Source organism: Acipenser ruthenus, chromosome 44 (assembly GCF_902713425.1).
Source record: "Acipenser ruthenus chromosome 44, fAciRut3.2 maternal haplotype, whole genome shotgun sequence".
Classification (NCBI taxonomy): domain Eukaryota; kingdom Metazoa; phylum Chordata; class Actinopteri; order Acipenseriformes; family Acipenseridae; genus Acipenser; species Acipenser ruthenus.
In genome coordinates, this window is record NC_081232.1 from 6921045 (window position 1) to 6945256 (window position 24212).

General features: G+C 42.2%; 1 protein-coding gene across 4 annotated transcripts; it reads left to right on the forward strand.

Annotated features, from left to right (window-relative positions):
* Positions 1-571: 571 nt before the first annotated feature.
* LOC117399018 (ABC transporter F family member 4-like) lies at positions 572-23590 on the forward strand. Of its 4 annotated transcripts, none has more exons than XM_059012498.1 (7): positions 572-679; positions 2065-2163; positions 2827-3022; positions 6856-7877; positions 8506-8677; positions 10027-10125; positions 23192-23590. In XM_059012498.1, exons 2-7 carry the CDS (start codon positions 2158-2160, stop codon positions 23407-23409), a joined length of 1713 nt encoding a protein of 570 aa, XP_058868481.1. In that variant the 5' UTR covers positions 572-679; positions 2065-2157; the 3' UTR covers positions 23410-23590. The 4 variants fall into 4 exon arrangements, with proteins under 4 accessions (XP_058868481.1, XP_058868480.1, XP_058868479.1 ...); XM_059012497.1 differs by having other exon boundaries at positions 613-702; XM_059012496.1 differs by having other exon boundaries at positions 655-752.
* Positions 23591-24212: the final 622 nt, after the last annotated feature.

A 24212-nucleotide genomic window follows, 5' to 3' on the forward strand; every position in this document is an offset into this window, starting at 1 on the left:
TGTGTACCACAAAATAACACCACACCTGATCTGGGGTACAAGTGAACCCCTGGATACAGTATACTCCCTTTAAACAAAAAAAAAAAACAGAACAAATATAGAAATAATAATAATAATAATAATAATAATAATAATAATAATAATAAAACACAAAATTACAGGAAATGTTTAAATCATATGTCAAATTATTTCAAATATATTAATGCAATGATTATTTTTTCATTGCTATTATTTTTATGTACTTTTTGTAATCAATCACAAATCATTGAATATTTAATTAGTTTTAGGAATATATATAGGCTCCCTTGAGAAAGATATGTACAACATATCGAAACGTTGGGCAGCTGGCTCTTTGAGCTAAAATATATATATATATATATATATATATATATATATATATATATATATATATATTTATATATATATATATATATTTATATATATATATATATATTTTTTCCTAAAAACTAATTAAATAAAAACAGTTATCATGTTGCCTTTCAAGACAGACAGACAGACAGACAGATGCCATTTCGCCAATGCGCGTTCCCGTAGGCTGGTGCTTGTTTCCCTGACCGGAGGAAGGACGTGCGCGCACCTTGCGAGAGAGTGGCGCGGGTGCAGTCGGAGGCGCGCACGTCTCCTCTCCCGCCAAGTTCTTTCAGAGTGGAGCGGAAAGGTTAGTGTGCGGGGATCGGAAGTGTGAGTTTATTATTAATAACATCACAGATATGAAGCTGTGATTCGAGCGGGTAATTTAGCATTGCGACTATGACATTAGCACGTACTGGTGCGGAGCGTTCCTGTTTAATAACATGTTTATGACGTGGTGGTGTCGCAGTTCAGTTTAACCAGGTTTGATTGAAAATGAAATGAAATAATCCTGTCAGATATACCAGAAGACTTGTATTGAACATTTATGGAATGTGCCAGGGCCACTGCCGCGTTTAGTTTTTAACTTGCTTATATAACGCGGTTATAATAGTTAATAATATCATGTTACATTATACAGCACGATGCGATGACCTTTAATTTTAAAACTGCTTACTGTAACTAGCAATATAAGATATTGTTTTAATGTATTAATAAAGACTTTGCAATGCAGTGTCTTCAGTGTAAATTAAATGACAAACGTGTCTTCAGTGTGTAAATTCAATGGCAAACGTTTCCACTAGAAGTCTCAGTGTCTTCAGTGTAAATTCAATGGCAAACGTTTCCACTAGAAGTCTTTCTCAGTGTCTTCATTGTAAATTCAAGCACAGATCCATTACTGGGAGTGAAATCAAACTCCTATTGCACAGCAGTGTCAGCCATTCCAGGTTTTCCTACCAGCTTGATCAGCCCCAGTGTGTCTAGGTAACAAGCTCAGGTGTGTCTGATTATTATTAAACTCCTAGTGAGTCAAACCGCTATGCAATGGGAGTCTTATTTCCATCCCTGTATTAATCTGTGGGGAAGCTATAAAAAAGGCCAAGAAGATGCTTGGATATATTGTGAGAAGTGTTGAATTTAAATCAAGGGAAGTAATGTTAAAACTTTACAATGCATTAGTAAGACCTCACCTAGAATATTGTGTTCAGTTCTGGTCACCTCGTTACAAAAAGGATATTGCTGCTCTAGAAAGAGTGCAAAGAAGAGCAACCAGAATTATCCCGGGTTTAAAAGGCATGTCGTATGCAGACAGGCTAAAAGAATTTGATCTGATTCAAACATTCAAAATCCTAAAAGGTATAGACAGTGTCGACCCAGGGGACTTCTTTGACCTGAAAAAAGAAACATGGACCAGGGGTCACAAATGGAGATTAGATAAAGGGGCATTCAGAACAGAAAATAGGAGGCACTTTTTTACACAGAGAATTGTGAGGGTCTGGAACCAACTCCCCAGTAATGTTGTTGAAGCTGACACCCTGGGATCCTTCAAGAAACTGCTTGATGAGATTCTGGGATCAATAAGCTACTAACAACCAAACGAGCAAGATGGGCTGAATGGCCTCCTCTCGTTTGTAAACGTTCTTATGTTCTTATGTTCTTAATCTGCTGCCCTCTCTTTCTCTTCCTCTCCAGTTAAGTCACTCACTAAAGGTAGCTCCGTCACATTGGCTGAGTAAGGAAGACAGACAGCGGCTCAAGCAAATAGTTTAGGAGGAGCTGCTAAACATGCAGGTGAGAGGGCGGGACTGGGGGTGGGGCTTAATCATGCACTACACAAGGTCAAACCCGCTTATAGTCTGCTTACTATCACTGTCCCTGATTATATCACGAGTCATGGATACACAGCGACTCTGTACAGCCCTAGCTAGAACTGCAGTTCCCAGCGTGCCTCCATATCTATGGCAGTGTTGCGGGATGATGGGAGCTGTAGTCTTTTAACCACAGGGGTTCTGCATCACAACGATACAGAGGGGGTTTCTGAAGGGGGCTGAACGGAGACGTCACGGCCAGGGACCGTATATTTTTTTACAGCGTTTTTTTTTTAATTTACCTGCTTTATAGTGGGTGGGCCATGGCCGCAGGCACTGGATCATGTAAAGAAAGCATCGTTATCAGAGTTGATTCCTGTTTTTTAAAATCAATTCTCCAATTCCTTCGAAGGGATTGATATTTTAGAGCCGTCATATTAAACTGTCGTGACGATTCAGCTGCATTCATCTGAAGCTGATTGAACTGACTGACAAACAGCGGCTTCCTTGGAAGTCCTTGCGCTGCCGCTGCTGTGAGAAGCTCATTTTAACAGCATGCTGACGACTGCAGTTTTGATCAGTGATGTGTTGGGGTTGATTAAAAACACTGACTGTCTGCTTTACGTTTGATTTATTTCCTCTACAGGCCAGCGATGCCGATTCGAGTGATGATGAGCCCCTCATATTTAAAGTGAGGGGTTACCAGAATGGGGGGATCCCTCCAGGGCAGGAGGGGGTCCCCAAAACCAAGTGCAAGAGGGAGTCCAGCGAGGAGGGGGGAGAAGGAGGAGGAGGGAGAAGGAGGAACAAGACGACGAGACTGGATATGAAGATCGAACCAGGTTGGGGGCTTACCGTTGATAGTTGCATCATTTTAAGTTAGGAGTCACCTGTCCCATTTGTGGAATGGGTGAAACTGCTGTGCAATAGGAGTCCTATTGCTTGAGGCAGTCCAAATCTGCAGGAAAATATGCAGAAAAAACTCTGCAGAGTAGTTCTGTGTGTTTATTGGTTTGCATTAATAGTGGAAATCAAGTAAACATAATGATGTCTAACAGTGTATGGGTTAAGCACTTCCAATGTAATATATAGAGCGTTTTTTGTCAGTAAAATCTGTAGAAACTGTCAAACAAAAACATCACAAGGCTTCTTATTGGGCCCCATTTTCAAAGCCCCGAATCAAGTCTTTAATCAACTCCTATTTTTTGAAGGAGACCAAACCTTCGTTGCTGTAACAGAACTAGAAGCGAACAGCTGAGTTCTATATTCCAGGGCACTTCAACGGTCTGTTTCTGATCATTAGGATGACGATGTAGCTGCAGAATACGGTGAATCTGTGGAAGTGAAAACTGCGATTTGCGAGAAATTCCGTTATCCGCCTCTCCTTCTTGCTGTCCCTGTCCAGCAGGAGTCTCCAACCCTGGTCCTGGAGAGCCCCAATCCTGCAGGTTTTCAAGGTGTCTTTACATCATTAATGGCTACAGATCTGAAACACATTTTAATTAAACCAATAATTGCTGCAATTAAGTAACCGAGATCTTGATTGAAATGAAAACCAGAAGAGTCAATGGCTCTGCAGGTCCACGATTGGAGACGCCAGCTGAACAGTATTGAAATGTGCCAAAAAAAACATATAGGACAATAAATAAATAAAGAACCCTATCTCATTTATTGAGTCAAGACTTCTAATGTGTGTTCATAATGCAGTCTGGCTAAAGACTAAGTAACAGGTTTCTGAAAAATCTAGCGTTACCCGTCCCCACGTGCTGCTACAACTGTTTAAATAACATACCTGTCATTTCTCTTTTCATTGTTAACATCCTGACAACTTTTTACACTTAAAACTTTAACCCTTTCAGGACCAGGCATTTTTCAGTGGGATGCTCACCTAGGACCAGGCATTTTTTGGCTGTAGTTGACTCTCTTCCTATAAAAAATTCACTAAAAATCTGTTTTCTACAGTAGCATCTTAGAAATTGTGTCCTTTTTTTCAGAACACTATGGGGAACATTGTAAAGCTCTTAAGAAACCATACAAACTTTTCACTTGTTTTTTCAACACAGTTTTTTTTTTTTGATTGTTTGATTAAAGTAAAATATTTTGTATTATGTATTCTGCTTAGAGATGCATATACAAAAACACGTTATTCTATGACCAGAGGGACCTTACAAAACTCCCTAAAAGTTTTGTTGGAAAATATTGATGTTTGGGCAGATTACAAGACATTGATTCACATGTGGTTGCAGTGACATCATACACATTTATTCTCAGTCTTTAAAAGCAATAATGGACGCTACTCTCGATTTATTTTATCAAAATAAGTTATTAATTCTATTATTATCAGTAATAAGGGGAAAAAACACACCTCATACGTTTAGTTCATGAAATAGTATATGCTTCTATCCATGCGTTTCTTGATACTTATAAATGTTATAAAAACATGTATTAAAACACATGACAGAATAATTGTTCTAATATAATTATAAGTCAAATACATCAGATTTTCAGTGTTTTTTATAATTTTTTTTTTATTGGCTCTACAAGTTCCTGTGATGTTTTAGTTTCTGCTTTTGTCTCCGCCCATTCGACACTAAATGCCCCTCTCGGTGACATCACACAATAAAAAACTATCAGGAAGTGAACGTCCGTCTCTCCCCTATGCAATATGTGTTTCGAGCCTGTACTGCAAAGTATGGTGGCCCTGAAAGGAATCAAAACAAAGTGCTTTTTTATCGTGTTTACACGATCGTGGTCCTACAAGCCCACTTCAGTATGATCGTGTTAATACGATCCCGGTCCTTAAAGGGTTAAAACTCTTTTCACAATGTCCGCTCTAGTGCACTGATAGTGTCAGGATTATTGCCCACATTGTCAAACAGTTAGCACAACGATAACGATCCAGAGCACATGTTATGTTTGTTTTTTGGGGGTTTTTTTTTTGGTTTTTAAATCGCTCTTCCTGCAGTGATTTAGAGGACAGATCTAGAACCCCAGTGCACTAGAGCGGGCGTTTTGAAAAGAGCTTTGAAACAGACTTTAAAGTTATAAGTGTAAAAAGTTGTCAGGATGTTAAGAGAAATGACAGGTACTTTATTTAAACAGTTGTAGCAACATGTGGGGACGTGTAACGCTATTTTTTGGGGAACCTGCTACTTTAAGTTAATCCATTTTCTCTGTTTTTGTTAAAATGTCTTTGTTAGTTGTAGTCAACATTTTTACAATCAAAGATACTGTTCAGCCAATCTGTCTTTATAGAGGTAATGCAACGCCATCTAGTGGACTTAGACACATGTGACTAACCAATGCAATATCAGTCTATGGCAGGCAGCTAGGACTGAACCAGGATTCCCACTGAATCAATTCCCTTTCCCACTGAATCAATTCCCATTATTATTATTATTATTTGTTTATTTAGCAGACGCCTTTATCCAAGGTGACTTACAGAGACTAGGGTGTGTGAACTATGCATCAGCTGCAGAGTCACTTACAATTACGTCTCACCCGAAAGACGGAGCACAAGGAGGTGAAGTGACTTGCTCAGGGTCACACAATGAGTCAGTGGCTGAGGTGGGATTTGAACCGGGGACCTCCTGGTTACAAGCCCATTAACCACTGGACCACACAGCCTCCTTGATCCATTCCCGCTGAATCAATCCCTTTCCCACTGAATCAATCCCATTCCTGCTGAATCAATCCCATTCCCACTGAATCAGTCCCATCACAGTATTGATCAAAATTGCAACAAGAAGGATTCTATTCAAATTAGCTTCTCAGCACAGTGGCAACAAATGACTTCAATTGAAGCTGCTGTTTGTTTGTTTGTTTGTTTGTTTGTTTGTTTGTCAATTAAATTGTCTTCAAATGAAAGCAGTTGAATTTTCACAACAATTATGAATGTCTCTAAAATGTCAATTCCAATTCTGTTTTAAAAATCCATTCCCAGGGGCTCCCGAGTGGCGCATCCAGTAAAGGCGCTCCTCGCAGGATGTGCCCTATAGCCTGGAGATCGCTGGTTCGAATCCAGGCTATGTCACAGCTGACCGTGACCGAGAGTTCCTAGGGGGCGGCGCACAATTGGCTGAGCGCTGCCCGGGTAGGGAGGGCTTAGGTCGGCAGGGGAATCCACGGCTCACCGTGCATCAGCGACCCCTGTGGCCGATAGGGCGCCTGTGGCTCTGCAGCGGAGCCGCCAGATCTGTGTTGTCCTCCGGCACTATAGGTCTGGTAGCATTGCTGTGGATCTGCAGTGCGAAAAATGACGGCTTGGAAGGAGCACGTTTCGGAGGACGCGTGTTTCAGCCTCCGTTTCCTGAGTCGGTGGGGGGGTTGCGAGCGGTGAGCCGGGGATACAGATAATAATTGGGCATGCTAAATTGGGGTGAAAACCGGGGTAAAAATAATTGGCGACGACTAAATTAAAAAAAAAAAAAAAAAAAAAAAATCCATTCCCAATTCCCATTCCCTTTCAATCAATTCCAATTCTGTTAAAGGATTTGGAATTGGAATTTGAATTCATTAAAGGGAGTTGGAATTGGACCCAAACCAGCGCTGAACTCAGTGCAATGCAGTATTTGAGTGACTGCAATAATAATAACTTGCACTCGGATGATTACAAACATCACAGAAAGATAAAGGGATGGGGGAAAATGAACGCTTGTTAATTTTACATTTCTAGACTCACCTGATTCTGGGATTGAGAGGCCTGGGAAAGGAGAGAGCGAGGGAGGAGATGAGGAGGAGGAGGAAGAAAAGGTGGAGATAGAAGAGAGGAAGGAGGGAGAGAGCCAGCCAGAGAAAAAGAAAGGAACGAAACAGAGAGGGGACGAGGTGGAGAGAGAGGAGTCTGGAGAAGAGAGCGAGACGGAGCCTGAGAGAAAAGAAAAGACGGGAATGAAACAGCAGAGGGAAAGGAGGACAACAGAGGAGGAGGAGGGAGAGAGTGAGGGAGAAAAGAAAGGAAAGAGCAAGCTGAGAAATAAAGGAATGAGAAAAATAATAAACGAGTCTGAATCTGAAGAGAGCGAAGCTGAGAGCAAAAAGGGAAGGAAACAGCAGCCAAGGAAAAGAAAGATTGAGGAGAGAAAGAACGAGGAAGAGCTGGGGGTGAAAAGAAAGAAGGCAAGGGCGAGAAAGGTGGAGAGTGAAAGCGAGAAGCCAGAGAAGAAAGGAACGAAACAGCAGAGGGGAAAGAGGGAGAGCGAGGAGGAGGAGGAGGAGGAGGAGGGGTCAGAGAGTGATTCCGTAACTGCAAAAAAGAAGGGAATGAAAAAGCAGCAGATAAAAAAGAAAGCAGAGGGAGATAAGAAAAAGAAGGGAATGAAACGGAAGCAGAAAACAGAGAAAGAAAGCGAGGAGGAGGAGGAGGAGGAAGGGTCGGAGACCGAATCAGAAAGCGAAAAGGAAACGAAACCAAAGCAGAGAAGAAAGGAAGCAGAGAGCGAGGGATCTGAGAGCGAGGGAGAGGAACAGAAGAAAAGAAAAGACAGAGGGAGCGAAGAGGAGGAGGAGGAAGATGAATCTGACAGCGAGGCGGAAACTGAAATAACGGCGAAAGAGAAGGAGAACGAGGAGGGGAGCTGCAGCGACTCCTCTCTCCCTTCGCTGGACGAGGACGAACTGAAGCCTGTCAAGAACTCCAAACCAGTCAAGAGCCGGAGAGAGACGGGAGAGAAGAAACCCAGAGAGGGCAGGAGAAAGGTGGGCAGCACTGTGCACTGGACACTGCCAGTCAAATAAATAAATAAATATATATATATATATATATATATATATATATATATATATATATATATATATATATATATATATATATATATATATAAAAATAATGGATAAAGACCCACGGTGCCTGAAGGTTTAAATTGCTTTTAACTATGTAGTAAATTACATCATAAACACCTTAATAGGGCAGCAGTGTGGAGTAGTGGTTAGGGCTCTGGACTCTTGACCGGAGGGTTGTGGGTTCAGTCCCCATTGGGGGACACTGCTGTTGTACCCTTGAGCAAGATACTTTACCTAGATTGCTCCAGTAAAAACCCAACTGTATAAATGGGTAATTGTATGTAAAAATAATGTGATATCTGTATAATGTGATATGTTGTAACAATTGTAAGTCGCCCTGGATAAGGGCGTCTGCTAAGAAATAAATAAATAAATAAATAATAATAATAATAATAATAATAATAATAATAATAATAATAATAGATTTCAAAAAGCATCAAAAGCCTATAAGTACCTCCACTGTTTGTTTTAAAACACTGTTTCTCTCTGTGTGTCTGTGTCTCTCTCTCTCTCTCTGCCTCTGTCTCTCCCTCCCTCTCTGTAGAAGTCGGGGTCCCCCCAGGCTGGAGAGGAGCACCCCTCGATCCGCAGGCTCAAGCGCTACGTGACGGCTTGCGGGGCGCACCGCAACTACAAGCGGCTGTTTGAGGGGCGCAGGTCAAACAAGGAGAGGATCCAGGTGCTGAGGAGGGAGCTGGAGGAGCTGGGGGTGCAGGGTGAGAGAGGGGGTCTGTGTGTGTGTGTCTGAGTGACTGTACTTTGTGCCTCTGTCTGTCTGTCTCTGACTGTATATGATTAGAATATAGAACACACAAACATTCCCGATGGAGAGGAGGCCGTTCAGCCCATCAGAGCTCGTCCGGTTCAGAGCAGCTGATTGATCTCAGAACTTTGTCAAGTCGGGTCTTAATGAACTTTGCAGAGTCACTTACAGTAGGACACTGATTTAACATCTCATCCGCATGGATCCCAGTGATTCAGAATCGACAGCAGGACTAGGTAACCCATTCCACCCCCTCACCACTCTGTGTGAAGACGTCTCCTTTCCTCTGTCTCCTCTTAATCTCCACACTGTGTGTCCTCTGGTCCTGGTTTCTGTGCCGCGTGTCTGTCTCTGGCTGTTTCTGGCTTGATCAGTGTTTGTGTGTGTGCGTGTGTGTTTCTGTCTCTGTGTAAGTGTCGTATGCAGACAGGCTAAAATAATTGAATCTATTCAGTCTTGAACAAAGAAGACTACGTGGTGATCTGATTCAAGCATTCAAAATCCTAAAAGGTATAGACAATGTCGACCCAGGCGACTTTTTTGACCTGAAAAAAGAAACCAGGACCAGGGGTCACAAATGGAGATTAGATAAAGGGGCATTCAGAACAGAAAATAGGAGGCATTTTTTTACACAGAGAATTGTGAGGATCTGGAACCAACTCCCCAGTAATGAGGAGGCTGTGTGGTCCAGCGGTTAAAGAAAAGGGCTTGTAACCTGGAGGTCCCCGGTTCAAATCCCACCTTAGCCACTGACTCATTGTGTGACCCTGAGCAAGTTACTTCACCTCCTTGTGCTCCGTCTTTCGGGTGAGATGTAATTGTAAGTGACTCTGCAGCTGATGCATAGTTCACACACCCTAGTCTCTGTAAGTCGCCTTGGATAAGCTACAAACGAGCAAGATGGGCCGAATGGCCTCCTCTCGCTTGTAAACTTTCTTATGTTCTTATGTGCTTAACTTCATTCGAAGCCCATTTAATTGACTGACAAACAGCGGCTTCAATTTAAGTCATGTGTCGCCGCTGTGAGAAGCTCATTTTGTCAGAATGTTGCTAGTTGCAATTTTGATCAATGATGTGTTGAAATTGGAATTGGAATTGGGAATCGACTCCGAACCCTGATTGATTGATTTTAATTAAGAACATAAGGAAGTTTACAAACGAGAGGAGGCCATTCAGCCCATCTTGCTCGTTTGGTTGTTAGTAGCTTATTGATCCCAGAATCTCATCAAGCAGCTTCTTGGAGGATCCCAGGGTGTCAGCTTCAGCAATTGATTTGCTTCTTTTTTTCCCTCCTCTGTTCAGGGAAACCAAGTCTTGAAAAGTGCAAGAGAGCGAAACTGAAACGCGAGGAGAAAGCAGAGCTGGCATCGCTGGACCTGAGCAACATCATCGAAGCAACGGGTAAGAAACACACCCAGAGCTTTAAACACTGAGACAGAGGCTTAAAAACACACCCTGAGCTTTAAACACTGAGACAGAGGCTTAAAAACACGCCCAGAGCTTTAAACACAGAGACAGAGGCTTAAAAACACACCCTGAGCTTTAAACACTGAGATAGAGGCTTAAAAACACACCCTGAGCTTTAAACACTGAGACAGAGGCTTAAAAACACACACAGAGCTTTAAACACTGAGACAGAGGCTTAAAAACACACCCTGAGCTTTAAACACTGAGATAGAGGCTTAAAAACACACCCTGAGCTTTAAACACTGAGACAGAGGCTTAAAAACACACCCTGAGCTTTAAACACTGAGACAGAGGCTTAAAAACACACACAGAGCTTTAAACACTGAGATAGAGGCTTAAAAACACACCCAGAGCTTTAAACACTGAGACAGAGGCTTAAAAACACACCCAGAGCTTTAAACACTGAGACAGAGGCTTAAAAACACACCCAGAGCTTTAAACACTGAGACAGAGGCTTAAAAACACACCCAGAGCTTTAAACACAGAGACAGAGGCTTAAAAACACACCCAGAGCTTTAAACACTGAGATAGAGGCTTAAAAACACACCCAGAGCTTTAAACACTGAGATAGAGGCTTAAAAACACACCCAGAGCTTTAAACACAGAGACAGAGGCTTAGAAACACACCCTGAGCTTTAAACACTGAGATAGAGGCTTAAAAACACACCCTGAGCTTTAAACACAGAGACAGAGGCTTAGAAACACACCCTGAGCTTTAAACACAGAGACAGAGACTTAAAAACACACCCAGAGCTTTAAACACTGAGATAGAGGCTTAAAAACACACCCAGAGCTTTAAACACTGAGATAGAGGCTTAAAAACACAGTCCTTAAAAGTCGGTCTTAACCCTTTGCGGTCCTATGTCGGACCTGGTCCAACATTGCAATTATTCCTATCAGGTCCAATGTCGGAGCCTGTCCGACATCATCAAAAAAACGCAAAAAACAGGTTTCTAGTCGTTTTTTCTCCGGAAAAAGCCGAGAAAACCATTCAATGGCCGAGTGGGAGCGACAGGAGCCGAGACAAGCCGATAAATAAAAAAAATAAATAAATAAAAAGGCGTATCTCATGATTAGTCATACATGCCCCTGGAATTACATATGGGCGGTCATAAGGAAACAAGCTGTCTGTTATTGAATCAGCGCACAGAGACTATCATGGACATTTGCAGAGCTTTTTTGAGATGTTATAGTAATAAAATAATGACTTGGATTGCATTATTGAGCAGTTTGGTGATAAAACGAGTGATCAGGAGATGATTGATCGGTATGTACGACTATTAATATTTATTTCTTAGCATATGTGAAAGCGATAGCGAACGAAAGGGTGGGGCGGGGCTGGAGATGCCTAGTGAGTGCTTTATTGATATGCAGGGCATTTTAAACCAGTTTGACTGTGAAAAAAAATACTTTTAAACAGCGCATTTAAAATTAACTGCGCGTGTGAAAATAAATTGGACCTGACGCGCCTAAATATAAAAATATTTAAGTCAGGTGTAATAACGTCTGACAGGGTTTAACCCTTTGCAGTCTGAATAAATGGACTGCAAAGGGTTAAACCCTGTCAGATGTTATTACACCTGACTTAAATATTTTAATTATGGCTGTTGCACCAACCAACAGTTTAGCCTGGCTTAACTACGTTAGGAGACTGTGTGGTCCGTGGTTAAAGAAAAGGGCTTGTAACCAGGAGGTCCCGGGTTCAAATCCCGCCTCACTCACTGGCTCGCTGTGTGTGTGTGTGTGTGTGTGTGTGACCCTGAGCAAGTCACTTCACCTCCTTGTGCTCCGTCTTTCGGGTGAGACGTAGTTGTAAGTGACTCTGCAGCTGATGCATAGTTCACACACCCTAGTCTCTGTAAGTCGCCTTGGATAAAGGCATCTGCTAAATAATAATAATATTAGGGGTGCACCGATAATATTTTCTTGGCTGATACCGATAGCCGATGGTTATCTACCCATATTGACCGATGCCGATAATATTAGACAGTGCAGGTAAACTACTACATAACATGACATTTTGCTGTCAAACATTGTGTATTATAACTTCCACCTATACTGTACAGCAGAAAAAAAAATTAGCCTACGCAATGTCAACCACAACAACGTTTGTTACATTCTTATTTTAAGAATACACTGCTTAAAAATGCAGCCCAGCTTAAATTGTTCACTTAATCAAGAACAAAAACGTCATGAAAATATCCGGGTACAAAATTTGAACTTGTTACTAAACAAGACGGCACAGTAATCAAGTGCAGCTTAAAAATGCTGCCTAATACACACCCGCAAGCAATGCAGATTAAGATAAACAAACAGAGCAAGATAAACAAGAACTACAAAATGTAATTCCCACTTCACGTTTAGAGAGCCCACAGCTCCTTGGAAGTTAGGGAGATTGTAGTCTTGGTTTTAAAAAAGTGCTTTTCAGCGAAACTGTTTACGTTCAAGGATTTGATCAAGTGAGCTACGGAAAAGAGAGAGCCGGAGCAGAGACATCGCAGAGGCAGTGCTGTAACTAACCACGCATCGAAGCTGCATTTGAACAATAATTTGCCTGGTTAATACTAATAAATACCCCTGTATTTATTACAGTTTTGTCAGCCTGAGACCAACTACAAAGCATTACTTAGGGTGAATGTTAGTTTGGTAACTACTATAGGTACACGTACTCTAAACTCTAAGCATCAGAATAATATTTAAGGGGCTCCCGAGTGGCGCATCCAGTAAAGGCGCTCCACGTGGAGTGCAGGATGCGCCCTATAGTCTGGACGTCGCTGGTTCGAGTCCAGGATATTCCACAGCCGACCGAAGACGGGAGCTTATTTACTGCATTTTGATCGCACGTTCCGCAGCGCTGGGAAAATGAATGTCTCGGTGTTCTTGTGTCATTAGTAAACGCGCCTGACCAAACATTACATTCTGTGCTGGAAGAAATTCAAGCATGAATATCGGTGTACATTATCGGCTAAATTAACAAAAAACTGCCGAAAGCCGATTGTGTTTTTTTATCGGTGCCATGCCGATAGGCTACCGATTATCGATGCACCCCTAAATAATAATAATAACAATAATAATAGTAATAATAATAATATGTCTGACGTTAATATTCTATTTCTGGTGTGAGGAAAGCACGTTCATATGAATAAGATTTAAATATTAAATGTAAAAACCCTAATTTAATGCTTGTTTGTAACAGCAAGATGCATGCCTACCGTAAAAGTATTCTGTTTGAAATGTTTTTAAGTGCTGGGAATAATATCCGAATATTCGAACGAATATTTTTTGACATGTATTCAGATACAGAAATGAGATGTTCGTATTCGCTAGGAACTACAAAAATACCTGGCACTTATTTATCGTCTTACCAGAATTTGCGCAACAGTTTCAAAAAATGGAAAATGGAAAAGAGCTCAGTGTGACGTGTGAGATTAATATATAAAAAAACAAACACAGAATCGACGCAGCAGCTCTGGAGCCTCTATTTAAAAGTTTTAGACAGCAAAAAGTAAACAAACCAGGTTATGCGCGCCCGTGCATTGTGATTTCTATGGAAAGCAACCTGGGACAAAAACGCATTGTGCTGCTTTAGAGCGAGCCAGAATCTCATGGGACAGAAAAAAGGCAAGCGCATCATTCTGAAATGCCTCGCTTAAACAGTTTCCAACTTACTGGAAATGCTGTGTAGTGATTTTTATATAGACTGTATATATCATATATATTTTGTTGAGACTTTCTGTTATGTGGAATGTAATAAACGAGAACCAAAACAGTATGTTCTTTTCCTCTTCACTTTTCTGTGTAAGAGACTGCACACAGCAGCGTCTAACCTGTATAAGAGACTGCACACAGCAGAGTCTAACCTGTATAATAAGAGACTGCACACAGCAGAGTCTAACCTGTATAATAAGAGACTGCACACAGCAGAGTCTAACCTGTATAATAAGAGACTGCACACAGCAGAGTCTAACCTGTATAATAAGAGACTGCACACAGCAGCGTCTAACCTGTATAATAAGAGACTGCACACAGCAGAGTCTAACCTGTATAATAAGAGACTGCACACAGCAGAGTCTAACCTGTATAATAAGAGACTGCACACAGCAGCGTCTAACCTGTATAAGAGACTGCACACAGCAGAGTCTAACCTGTATAATAAGAGACTGCACACAGCAGAGTCTAACCTGTATAATAAGAGACTGCACACAGCAGAGTCTAACCTGTATAATAAGAGACTGCACACAGCAGAGTCTAACCTGTATAATAAGAGACTGCACACAGCAGCGTCTAACCTGTATAAGAGACTGCACACAGCAGAGTCTAACCTGTATAATAAGAGACTGCACACAGCAGAGTCTAACCTGTATAATAAGAGACTGCACACAGCACCGTCTAACCTGTATAATAAGAGACTGCACACAGCAGAGTCTAACCTGTATAATAAGAGACTGCACACAGCAGAGTCTAACCTGTATAATAAGAGACTGCACACAGCAGAGTCTAACCTGTATAATAGGAGACTGCACACAGCAGAGTCTAACCTGTATAATAAGAGACTGCACACAGCAGAGTCTAACCTGTATAATAAGAGACTGCACACAGCAGAGTCTAACCTGTATAATAAGAGACTGCACACAGCAGAGTCTAACCTGTATAATAAGAGACTGCACACAGCAGAGTCTAACCTGTATAATAAGAGACTGCACACAGCAGAGTCTAACCTGTATAATAAGAGACTGCACACAGCAGTGTCTAACCTGTACAATGAGAGACTGCACACAGCAGAGTCTAACCTGTATAATAAGAGACTGCACACAGCAGAGTCTAACCTGTATAATAAGAGACTGCACACAGCAGCGTCTAACCTGTATAATAAGAGACTGCACACAGCAGAGTCTACCCTGTATAATAAGAGACTGCACACAGCAGAGTCTAACCTGTATAATAAGAGACTGCACACAGCAGAGTCTAACCTGTATAATAAGAGACTGCACACAGCAGAGTCTAACCTGTATAATAAGAGACTGCACACAGCAGTGCCTAACCTGTATAATGAGAGACTGCACACAGCAGCGTCTAACCTGCTGTATAAGAGACTGCACACAGCAGCATCTAACCTGTATAATGAGAGACTACACACAACTAATAAAATGTATTTAGAAGAATGCAATATACTATACAAGGAGCTGTGTGGTCCAGTGGTTTAAGCAAAGGGCTTGTAACCAGGAGGTCCCCGGTTCAAATCCCACCTCAACCACTGACTCATTGTGTGACCCTGAGCAAGTCACTTAACCTCCTTGTGCTCCGTCTTTCGGGTGAGACGTAGTTGTAAGTGACTCTGCAGCTGATGCATAGTTCACACACCCTAGTCTCTGTAAGTCGCCTTGGATAAAGGCGTCTGCTAAATAAACAAATAATAATATATACACACACGGTCCCCAGTCCTGGGTGCGTGCAGTAGTGCTCGTGGTGGGTGACACAGATTTATCAGTGACAGCAGTGCAGTGTTGTTATAGGTTTGGTGCTGGCCCTTGGCGACAGCTCTGGAACATGTTAGCCGTCTAATAATGACAAACAAACAAATACTCACAATACTTTCTATCACTGGTTCTCTCACGGGTCCTTTCAGGTTCAGTCTCACAAACCAAAGCGAAGGAACAGATTGAGATTCTCCGTCCCCTCTTATGCCGTCACTCATGACCCCTTGGTAAACGAGTGCAGCCGCCCCTCCAGTCCGCGGCTGCCACATGTATTCCCTTCCGGGTCGATGAGTTAATGCACCAGAGTTCCGCCCCCTTTCTAGCTGGCAGATTTCCCTTGAACCCTGGGAAAGAACTGTTGGGTCAACCTGTCCAAGGTACTCTGTTCTCGCTGCTTAGCACTCTCACCAGGTCGGGAGGGAGACTTACTACCAAGAATCATTGCATTTCTGTCACAAACCCAAAAAGAATAAAGAATCGGTACACAGCAGTATGTAGTGATGCTGGTGCGAGTCCTCTCCTAGTCAAACACTGTTCTGATCTGCAAGCCCAACAGCTTTCCGTTACAAGTTCTAGGACTTGTTCGCCACCCTGATCCAGTTGTATCCGCAGAAATAAACTTCAAAATACACCTCCCAAAAAAACGCGATAAAAAACTGCACCTTCGAAAACCATAGCACTTCGAATAATCCCCTCAGCTGTTTTTAGCAATTTAAAATAAACGCTGTAGCTCGATAGCTAACACAAAAAAAGCAAGAAGTGTGGGGTAAAAAGTACATTAATATGAGCTGTAATGTACGCAGCAGTGATGAAGCACAGAGCTGTAATGTAAGCAGCAGTGATGAAGCACAGAGCTGTAATGTAAAGCAGTGATGTAGCACAGAGCTGTAATGTACGCAGCAGTGATGAAGCACAGAGCTGTAATGTAAGCAGCAGTGATGAAGCACAGAGCTGTAATGTAAGCAGCAGTGATGAAGCACAGAGCTGTAATGTAAGCAGCAGTGTTGAAGCACAGAGCTGTAATGTAAGCAGCAGTGATGAAGCACAGAGCTGTAATGTAAGCAGCAGTGATGAAGCACAGAGCTGTAATGTAAGCAGCAGTGTTGAAGCACAGAGCTGTAATGTACGCAGCAGTGATGAAGCACAGAGCTGTAATGTAAGGAGCAGTGATGAAGCACAGAGCTGTAATGTACGCAGCAGTGATGAAGCACAGAGCTGTAATGTACGCAGCAGTGATGAAGCACAGAGCTGTAATGTACGCAGCAGTGATGAAGCACAGAGCTGTAATGTAAGCAGCAGTGTTGAAGCACAGAGCTGTAATGTAAGCAGCAGTGATGAAGCACAGAGCTGTAATGTAAGCAGCAGTGTTGAAGCACAGAGCTGTAATGTACGCAGCAGTGATGAAGCACAGAGCTGTAATGTAAGCAGCAGTGTTGAAGCACAGAGCTGTAATGTAAGCAGCAGTGTTGAAGCACAGAGCTGTAATGTAAGCAGCAGTGATGAAGCACAGAGCTGTAATGTACGCAGCAGTGTTGAAGCACAGAGCTGTAATGTAAGCAGCAGTGTTGAAGCACAGAGCTGTAATGTAAAGCAGTGATGAAGCACAGAGCTGTAATGTAAGCAGCAGTGTTGAAGCACAGAGCTGTAATGTAAGCAGCAGTGTTGAAGCACAGAGCTGTAATGTAAGCAGCAGTGATGAAGCACAGAGCTGTAATGTAAGGAGCAGTGATGAAGCACAGAGCTGTAATGTACGCAGCAGTGATGAAGCACAGAGCTGTAATGTAAGCAGCAGTGTTGAAGCACAGAGCTGTAATGTACGCAGCAGTGTTGAAGCACAGAGCTGTAATGTAAGCAGCAGTGATGAAGCACAGAGCTGTAATGTAAGCAGCAGTGTTGAAGCACAGAGCTGTAATGTACGCAGCAGTGATGAAGCACAGAGCTGTAATGTAAGCAGCAGTGTTGAAGCACAGAGCTGTAATGTAAGCAGCAGTGTTGAAGCACAGAGCTGTAATGTAAGCAGCAGTGATGAAGCACAGAGCTGTAATGTAAGGAGCAGTGATGAAGCACAGAGCTGTAATGTAAGCAGCAGTGTTGAAGCACAGAGCTGTAATGTAAGCAGCAGTGTTGAAGCACAGAGCTGTAATGTACGCAGCAGTGATGAAGCACAGAGCTGTAATGTAAGCAGCAGTGTTGAAGCACAGAGCTGTAATGTAAGCAGCAGTGTTGAAGCACAGAGCTGTAATGTAAGCAGCAGTGATGAAGCACAGAGCTGTAATGTAAGGAGCAGTGATGAAGCACAGAGCTGTAATGTACGCAGCAGTGATGAAGCACAGAGCTGTAATGTAAGCAGCAGTGTTGAAGCACAGAGCTGTAATGTACGCAGCAGTGTTGAAGCACAGAGCTGTAATGTAAGCAGCAGTGATGAAGCACAGAGCTGTAATGTACGCAGCAGTGATGAAGCACAGAGCTGTAATGTACGCAGCAGTGATGAAGCACAGAGCTGTAATGTACGCAGCAGTGATGAAGCACAGAGCTGTAATGTAAGCAGCAGTGTTGAAGCACAGAGCTGTAATGTACGCAGCAGTGATGAAGCACAGAGCTGTAATGTACGCAGCAGTGATGAAGCACAGAGCTGTAATGTAAGCAGCAGTGATGAAGCACAGAGCTGTAATGTAAAGCAGTGATGAAGCACAGAGCTGTAATGTAAAGCAGTGATGAAGCACAGAGCTGTAATGTAAGCAGCAGTGATGAAGCACAGAGCTGTAATGTAAAGCAGTGATGAAGCACAGAGCTGTAATGTACGCAGCAGTGATGAAGCACAGAGCTGTAATGTAGGCAGCAGTGATGAAGCACAGAGCTGTAATGTACGCAGCAGTGATGAAGCACAGAGCTGTAATGTAAGCAGTGATGAAGCACAGAGCTGTAATGTACGCAGCAGTGATGAAGCACAGAGCTGTAATGTAAGCAGCAGTGTTGAAGCACAGAGCTGTAATGTACGCAGCAGTGATGAAGCACAGAGCTGTAATGTACGCAGCAGTGATGAAGCACAGAGCTGTAATGTAAGCAGCAGTGTTGAAGCACAGAGCTGTAATGTACGCAGCAGTGATGAAGCACAGAGCTGTAATGTACGCAGCAGTGATGAAGCACAGAGCTGTAATGTACGCAGCAGTGATGAAGCACAGAGCTGTAATGTAAGCAGCAGTGATGAAGCACAGAGCTGTAATGTACGCAGCAGTGATGAAGCACAGAGCTGTAATGTAAGCAGTGATGAAGCACAGAGCTGTAATGTACGCAGCAGTGATGAAGCACAGAGCTGTAATGTAAGCAGCAGTGTTGAAGCACAGAGCTGTAATGTACGCAGCAGTGATGAAGCACAGAGCTGTAATGTAAGCAGCAGTGTTGAAGCACAGAGCTGTAATGTACGCAGCAGTGATGAAGCACAGAGCTGTAATGTACGCAGCAGTGATGAAGCACAGAGCTGTAATGTACGCAGCAGTGATGAAGCACAGAGCTGTAATGTAAGCAGCAGTGATGAAGCACAGAGCTGTAATGTACGCAGCAGTGATGAAGCACAGAGCTGTAATGTACGCAGCAGTGTTGAAGCACAGAGCTGTAATGTACGCAGCAGTGATGAAGCACAGAGCTGTAATGTAAGCAGCAGTGTTGAAGCACAGAGCTGTAATGTACGCAGCAGTGATGAAGCACAGAGCTGTAATGTACGCAGCAGTGTTGAAGCACAGAGCTGTAATGTACGCAGCAGTGATGAAGCACAGAGCTGTAATGTAAGCAGCAGTGATGAAGCACAGAGCTGTAATGTACGCAGCAGTGATGAAGCACAGAGCTGTAATGTACGCAGCAGTGTTGAAGCACAGAGCTGTAATGTACGCAGCAGTGATGAAGCACAGAGCTGTAATGTACGCAGCAGTGATGAAGCACAGAGCTGTAATGTAAGGAGCAGTGTTGAAGCACAGAGCTGTAATGTACGCAGCAGTGATGAAGCACAGAGCTGTAATGTAAGCAGCAGTGTTGAAGCACAGAGCTGTAATGTACGCAGCAGTGTTGAAGCACAGAGCTGTAATGTAAGCAGCAGTGATGAAGCACAGAGCTGTAATGTACGCAGCAGTGTTGAAGCACAGAGCTGTAATGTAAGCAGCAGTGTTGAAGCACAGAGCTGTAATGTAAGGAGCAGTGATGAAGCACAGAGCTGTAATGTAAGCAGCAGTGTTGAAGCACAGAGCTGTAATGTAAAGCAGTGATGTAGCACAGAGCTGTAATGTAAGCAGCAGTGATGAAGCACAGAGCTGTAATGTAAAGCAGTGATGAAGCACAGAGCTGTAATGTAAAGCAGTGATGAAGCACAGAGCTGTAATGTAAAGCAGTGTTGAAGCACAGAGCTGTAATGTAAGCAGCAGTGTTGAAGCACAGAGCTGTAATGTAAGCAGCAGTGTTGAAGCACAGAGCTGTAATGTAAAGCAGTGATGAAGCACAGAGCTGTAATGTAAGCAGCAGTGATGAAGCACAGAGCTGTAATGTAAGCAGCAGTGATGAAGCACAGAGCTGTAATGTAAGCAGCAGTGATGAAGCACAGAGCTGTAATGTAAGCAGCAGTGATGAAGCACAGAGCTGTAATGAAAGGTGTGTTTGCCAGGGCTCAAAAGGATTGCAGCCACTAGAAACATCCTACAGCTTGTGGGGGGCCACCACCAAAAAATCTCACTTTACTGGGATGATATTATTGATATTTTTTGACAGGATTCGCCAGCATTCACGGTGCTGAAGGTGGTGGATCTGTCCCGAAAATATACCATCTGGAGATCCCATTACCAGAGGAGAAATTGATTGCCACTCCGAAATTGCATTTAAAAATGTGCTTATTAGTCCTGTGTGTCCTAAACTAGACCTGTGTGATCACAATGTTGACGGTAATGATAGCTAGTAATCTACATTTTAAACCATCACTTTTAAGTCTTTTGTGTTAACTATAACTAAAACGTGAATTAATGAAAATAAATCAAATTTGTCAATAGTAACTATCTAAAAAGTCAAATGATAAATAATAACAAAAAAATATTCTTCATTTGTGCAGACTTGACAGAAGGAAAACGTCACCGAACCACTGTCACACTGGAGAGTAAAGTTTTCCTTAAAAATAAATTGCAAAACTAGTGCTCTGTCACAAACATGTCAACTTGTTTTAAGTAGCCTTTTATTGAACCATTTCTTTAAGTGCAGGTTTTTTAGTTCTTACTCGAGCATCGTCATATTTGTTAACTGTAATAAAAAACTAAAAGTAAAACAGTTAACTAACCAAAAATAATTACTAACTAAAATTAACTATAACTAATTAATAATAAAAAATAATAACTGTAGAACAACTCTGTTAATAGATTTTCTTTTAGGATGTAAGCACATTTTATCGTTGTTGTATTTGACTGCCAAATTACAGCCTGTCCCTCAGGGAATAAAAGTGAATAGTGTACATAAATTAAAACAGTATAACTAGACAGGTTGATGGCAGTCCTTGTGAAACACTAAGCATGTTATGAAAAAAATACTCATGAGAACATAAGAAAGTTTACAAACGAGAGGAGGTCATTCAGCCCATCTTGCTCGTTTGGTTGTTAGTAGCTTATTGATCCCAGAATCTCATCAGGCAGCTTCTTGAAGGATCCCAGGGTGTCAGCTTCAACAACATTACTGGGAAGTTGGTTCCAGACCCTCACAATTCTCTGTGTAAAAAAGTGCATCCTCATTTCTGTTCTGAATGCCCCTTTATCTAATCTCCATTTGTGACCCCTGGTCCTTGTTTCTTTTTTCAGGTTGAAAAAGTCCCCTGGGTCGACATTGTCTATACCTTTCAGGATCCTGAATGCTTGAATCAGATCGCCGCGTAGTCTTCTTTGCTCAGGACTGAATAGATTCAATTCTTTTAGCCTGTCTGCATACGACATGCCTTTTAAACCCTGGATAATTCTGGTTGCTCTTCTTTGCACTCTTTCTAGAGCAGCAATATCCTTTTTGTAGCGAGGTGACCAGAACTGAACACAGGAGGGGAGGGCATCCTGTTGAAGGCAAGCACGTGTATTGAGAGAACGTTTAACGCAGCGTTTTGCTTGTCTCTTGTGTGGTTTGCGTACCATGTCCATGAGAGCAAGCCAAATAATGGTGGCATGTGTGGTTCCTGTACTCACAATGTGTCGATCGACTGGGATGAGCCCCCTGTGCCTTCCCCAGGGAGATACCAACCGAACCCTGAGAATGTCGACACGGTCATGATTGGACCTCGACCAGAAGAAAGGGAAGGAGAGGCATTTCGAAAGAGTTTAATACATCTCCACTTTTCATAATGACATGCGACTCCAGTATTTCTATATTGTAAATGAAACGTAATCACCCACTATAGTAATTCAAAGAAACTGTCTCAGGCAGTAACTCAAAACAAGTTGAATCTATCAAATCATTTGCAACCCCACAGTTTGATAGCCCTGTGTATTAAGCTGATTAAAATGTATCTTCATGTTTTATAAACACTGCTGTGCAAAAGGCTTTGACACATTCAGGAGTTACAATATATATCGATGTTATGAGCATCAACAATTTACTCAAAGCCTCCACTAGTGTTTTCCACGATTATAACAACTTTGACTGTTATTAATACAGCTTAGCTTGGATGAGAAGAAACCATGCTTGTCATTTAGCAATCTTTAATTCACATTGATCTGAATCTTCAAAGACTTGTGATCGCAACAACTCAAACTATACATGAGCAGCTGATATGAAGTGTAGTAGCGAATCCATCACATTTACACAGCGGTTCACAACTGGGGGGGTGTGAAGTGTAAAAAAAAAATGGAAAAGAAGCTTTTTTTTTTAATTTAAAATGTATACGTGACGTGACGTCCTCGTGGCGCTGGTTGATTCTATGGTAGTCGTAGTAGCAGTAGTATTATTTTATTTCTTAGCAGACAGTTGTATACAAAAAATACATATCAAGTATTAAAGCAGGTTGATTCTAGGGTAGTGTAACACCCCCCACCCCCCCAAATGTGCAAAATTTCTAAAACTTACACAGCAGTGTATATATGTGGTTTTTTTTTATATATTTATTTATTGCATATAAAATATGCTTATTCACATACATCCTTAGAACTATAACGAAATGGAATCAATGAGTTTGTGACGCGCTCCGCACTTGAGGTTTGGAGATAGTCTTGATCCTCTGCTGTGCACCAAACCTGAAGATCAGATGATCCACAACTCGTTTGTTCTTTTCAACTGGAACTAACTTAATCCGCAGCTGGGGGTGATCCTCAGGAAAGTATCGTAACAGCTAGTACTAACTCTGAATGTTCGTTGCAGTTTACCCATAGAGTTATTTTTTGCAACAACAAATACGTTTTGTTTTTTTTCATTCAGTTCATCACTTATAAACTGTTTCATCCTTTTCTGTCAGACAAAAAGCTAGCGGGTCTGGGATCTGTGCAATCCGGCACAAATTCACCTCCTGATCTGTTTGTTTCCAGGGCGCCCCCGGAGGAAGGCTGCGGCAGTGTGGGACCCCTTCATGTCCCCCCGAGCCTCGCTGTCGCCCCCTAGACAGGACTACAGGAAGTGCGTGCAGTCAGAGTCAGAATCGGGGTCGGGCCAGGAGAGCGGGAACCACGGCGCCGGGGGGAAGAGAAAGGTGACGGACTGGGAGAACCTGAGGGGAATCATTAGCGACGACGCAGAGAGCGACTGAGCAGAGAACTTCTGAAGCATGTCAAACTGGGACTTGCTTTTCTGTTCTTTAAATCTATCTATCTTTATCTCTCTGTGTGTATATATCTGTATACGAATATGTATAATCAACTATTAAAAGTAAACTTGTTGTGTTACTGTTTTGTTATTTTTTTTTTGTAAATAAAGAATTTTTAATTGTTTCTATTGTATGATGTCTCTGTTGTAATGTAATTGTTTTTATTTTCTGATCAATGTCTTTATAATATACAGCACTAGACCCTGATATTGATGCGATCCAGCCCTCTGAAATGTCTTTATAATATACAGCACTAGACCCTGATATTGATGAGATCCAGCCCTCTGAAATGTCTTTGTAATATACAGCACTAGACCCTGATATTGATGCGATCCAGCCCTCTGAAATGTCTTTATAATATACAGCACTAGACCCTGATATTGATGCGATCCAGCCCTCTGAAATGTCTTTATAATATACAGCACTAGACCCTGATATTGATGCGCTCCAGCCCTCTGAAACATCTTTGTAATATACAGCACTAGACCCTGATATTGATGCGATCCAGCCCTCTGAAATGTCTTAATATACAGCACTAGACCCTGATATTGATGCGCTCCAGCCCTCTGAAACGTCTTTGTAATATACAGCACTAGACCCTGATATTGATGCGATCCAGCCCTCTGAAATGTCTTAATATACAGCACTAGACCCTGATATTGATGCGATCCAGCCCTCTGAAATGTCTTTGTAATATACAGCACTAGACCCTGATATTGATGCGATCCAGCCCTCTGAAATGTCTT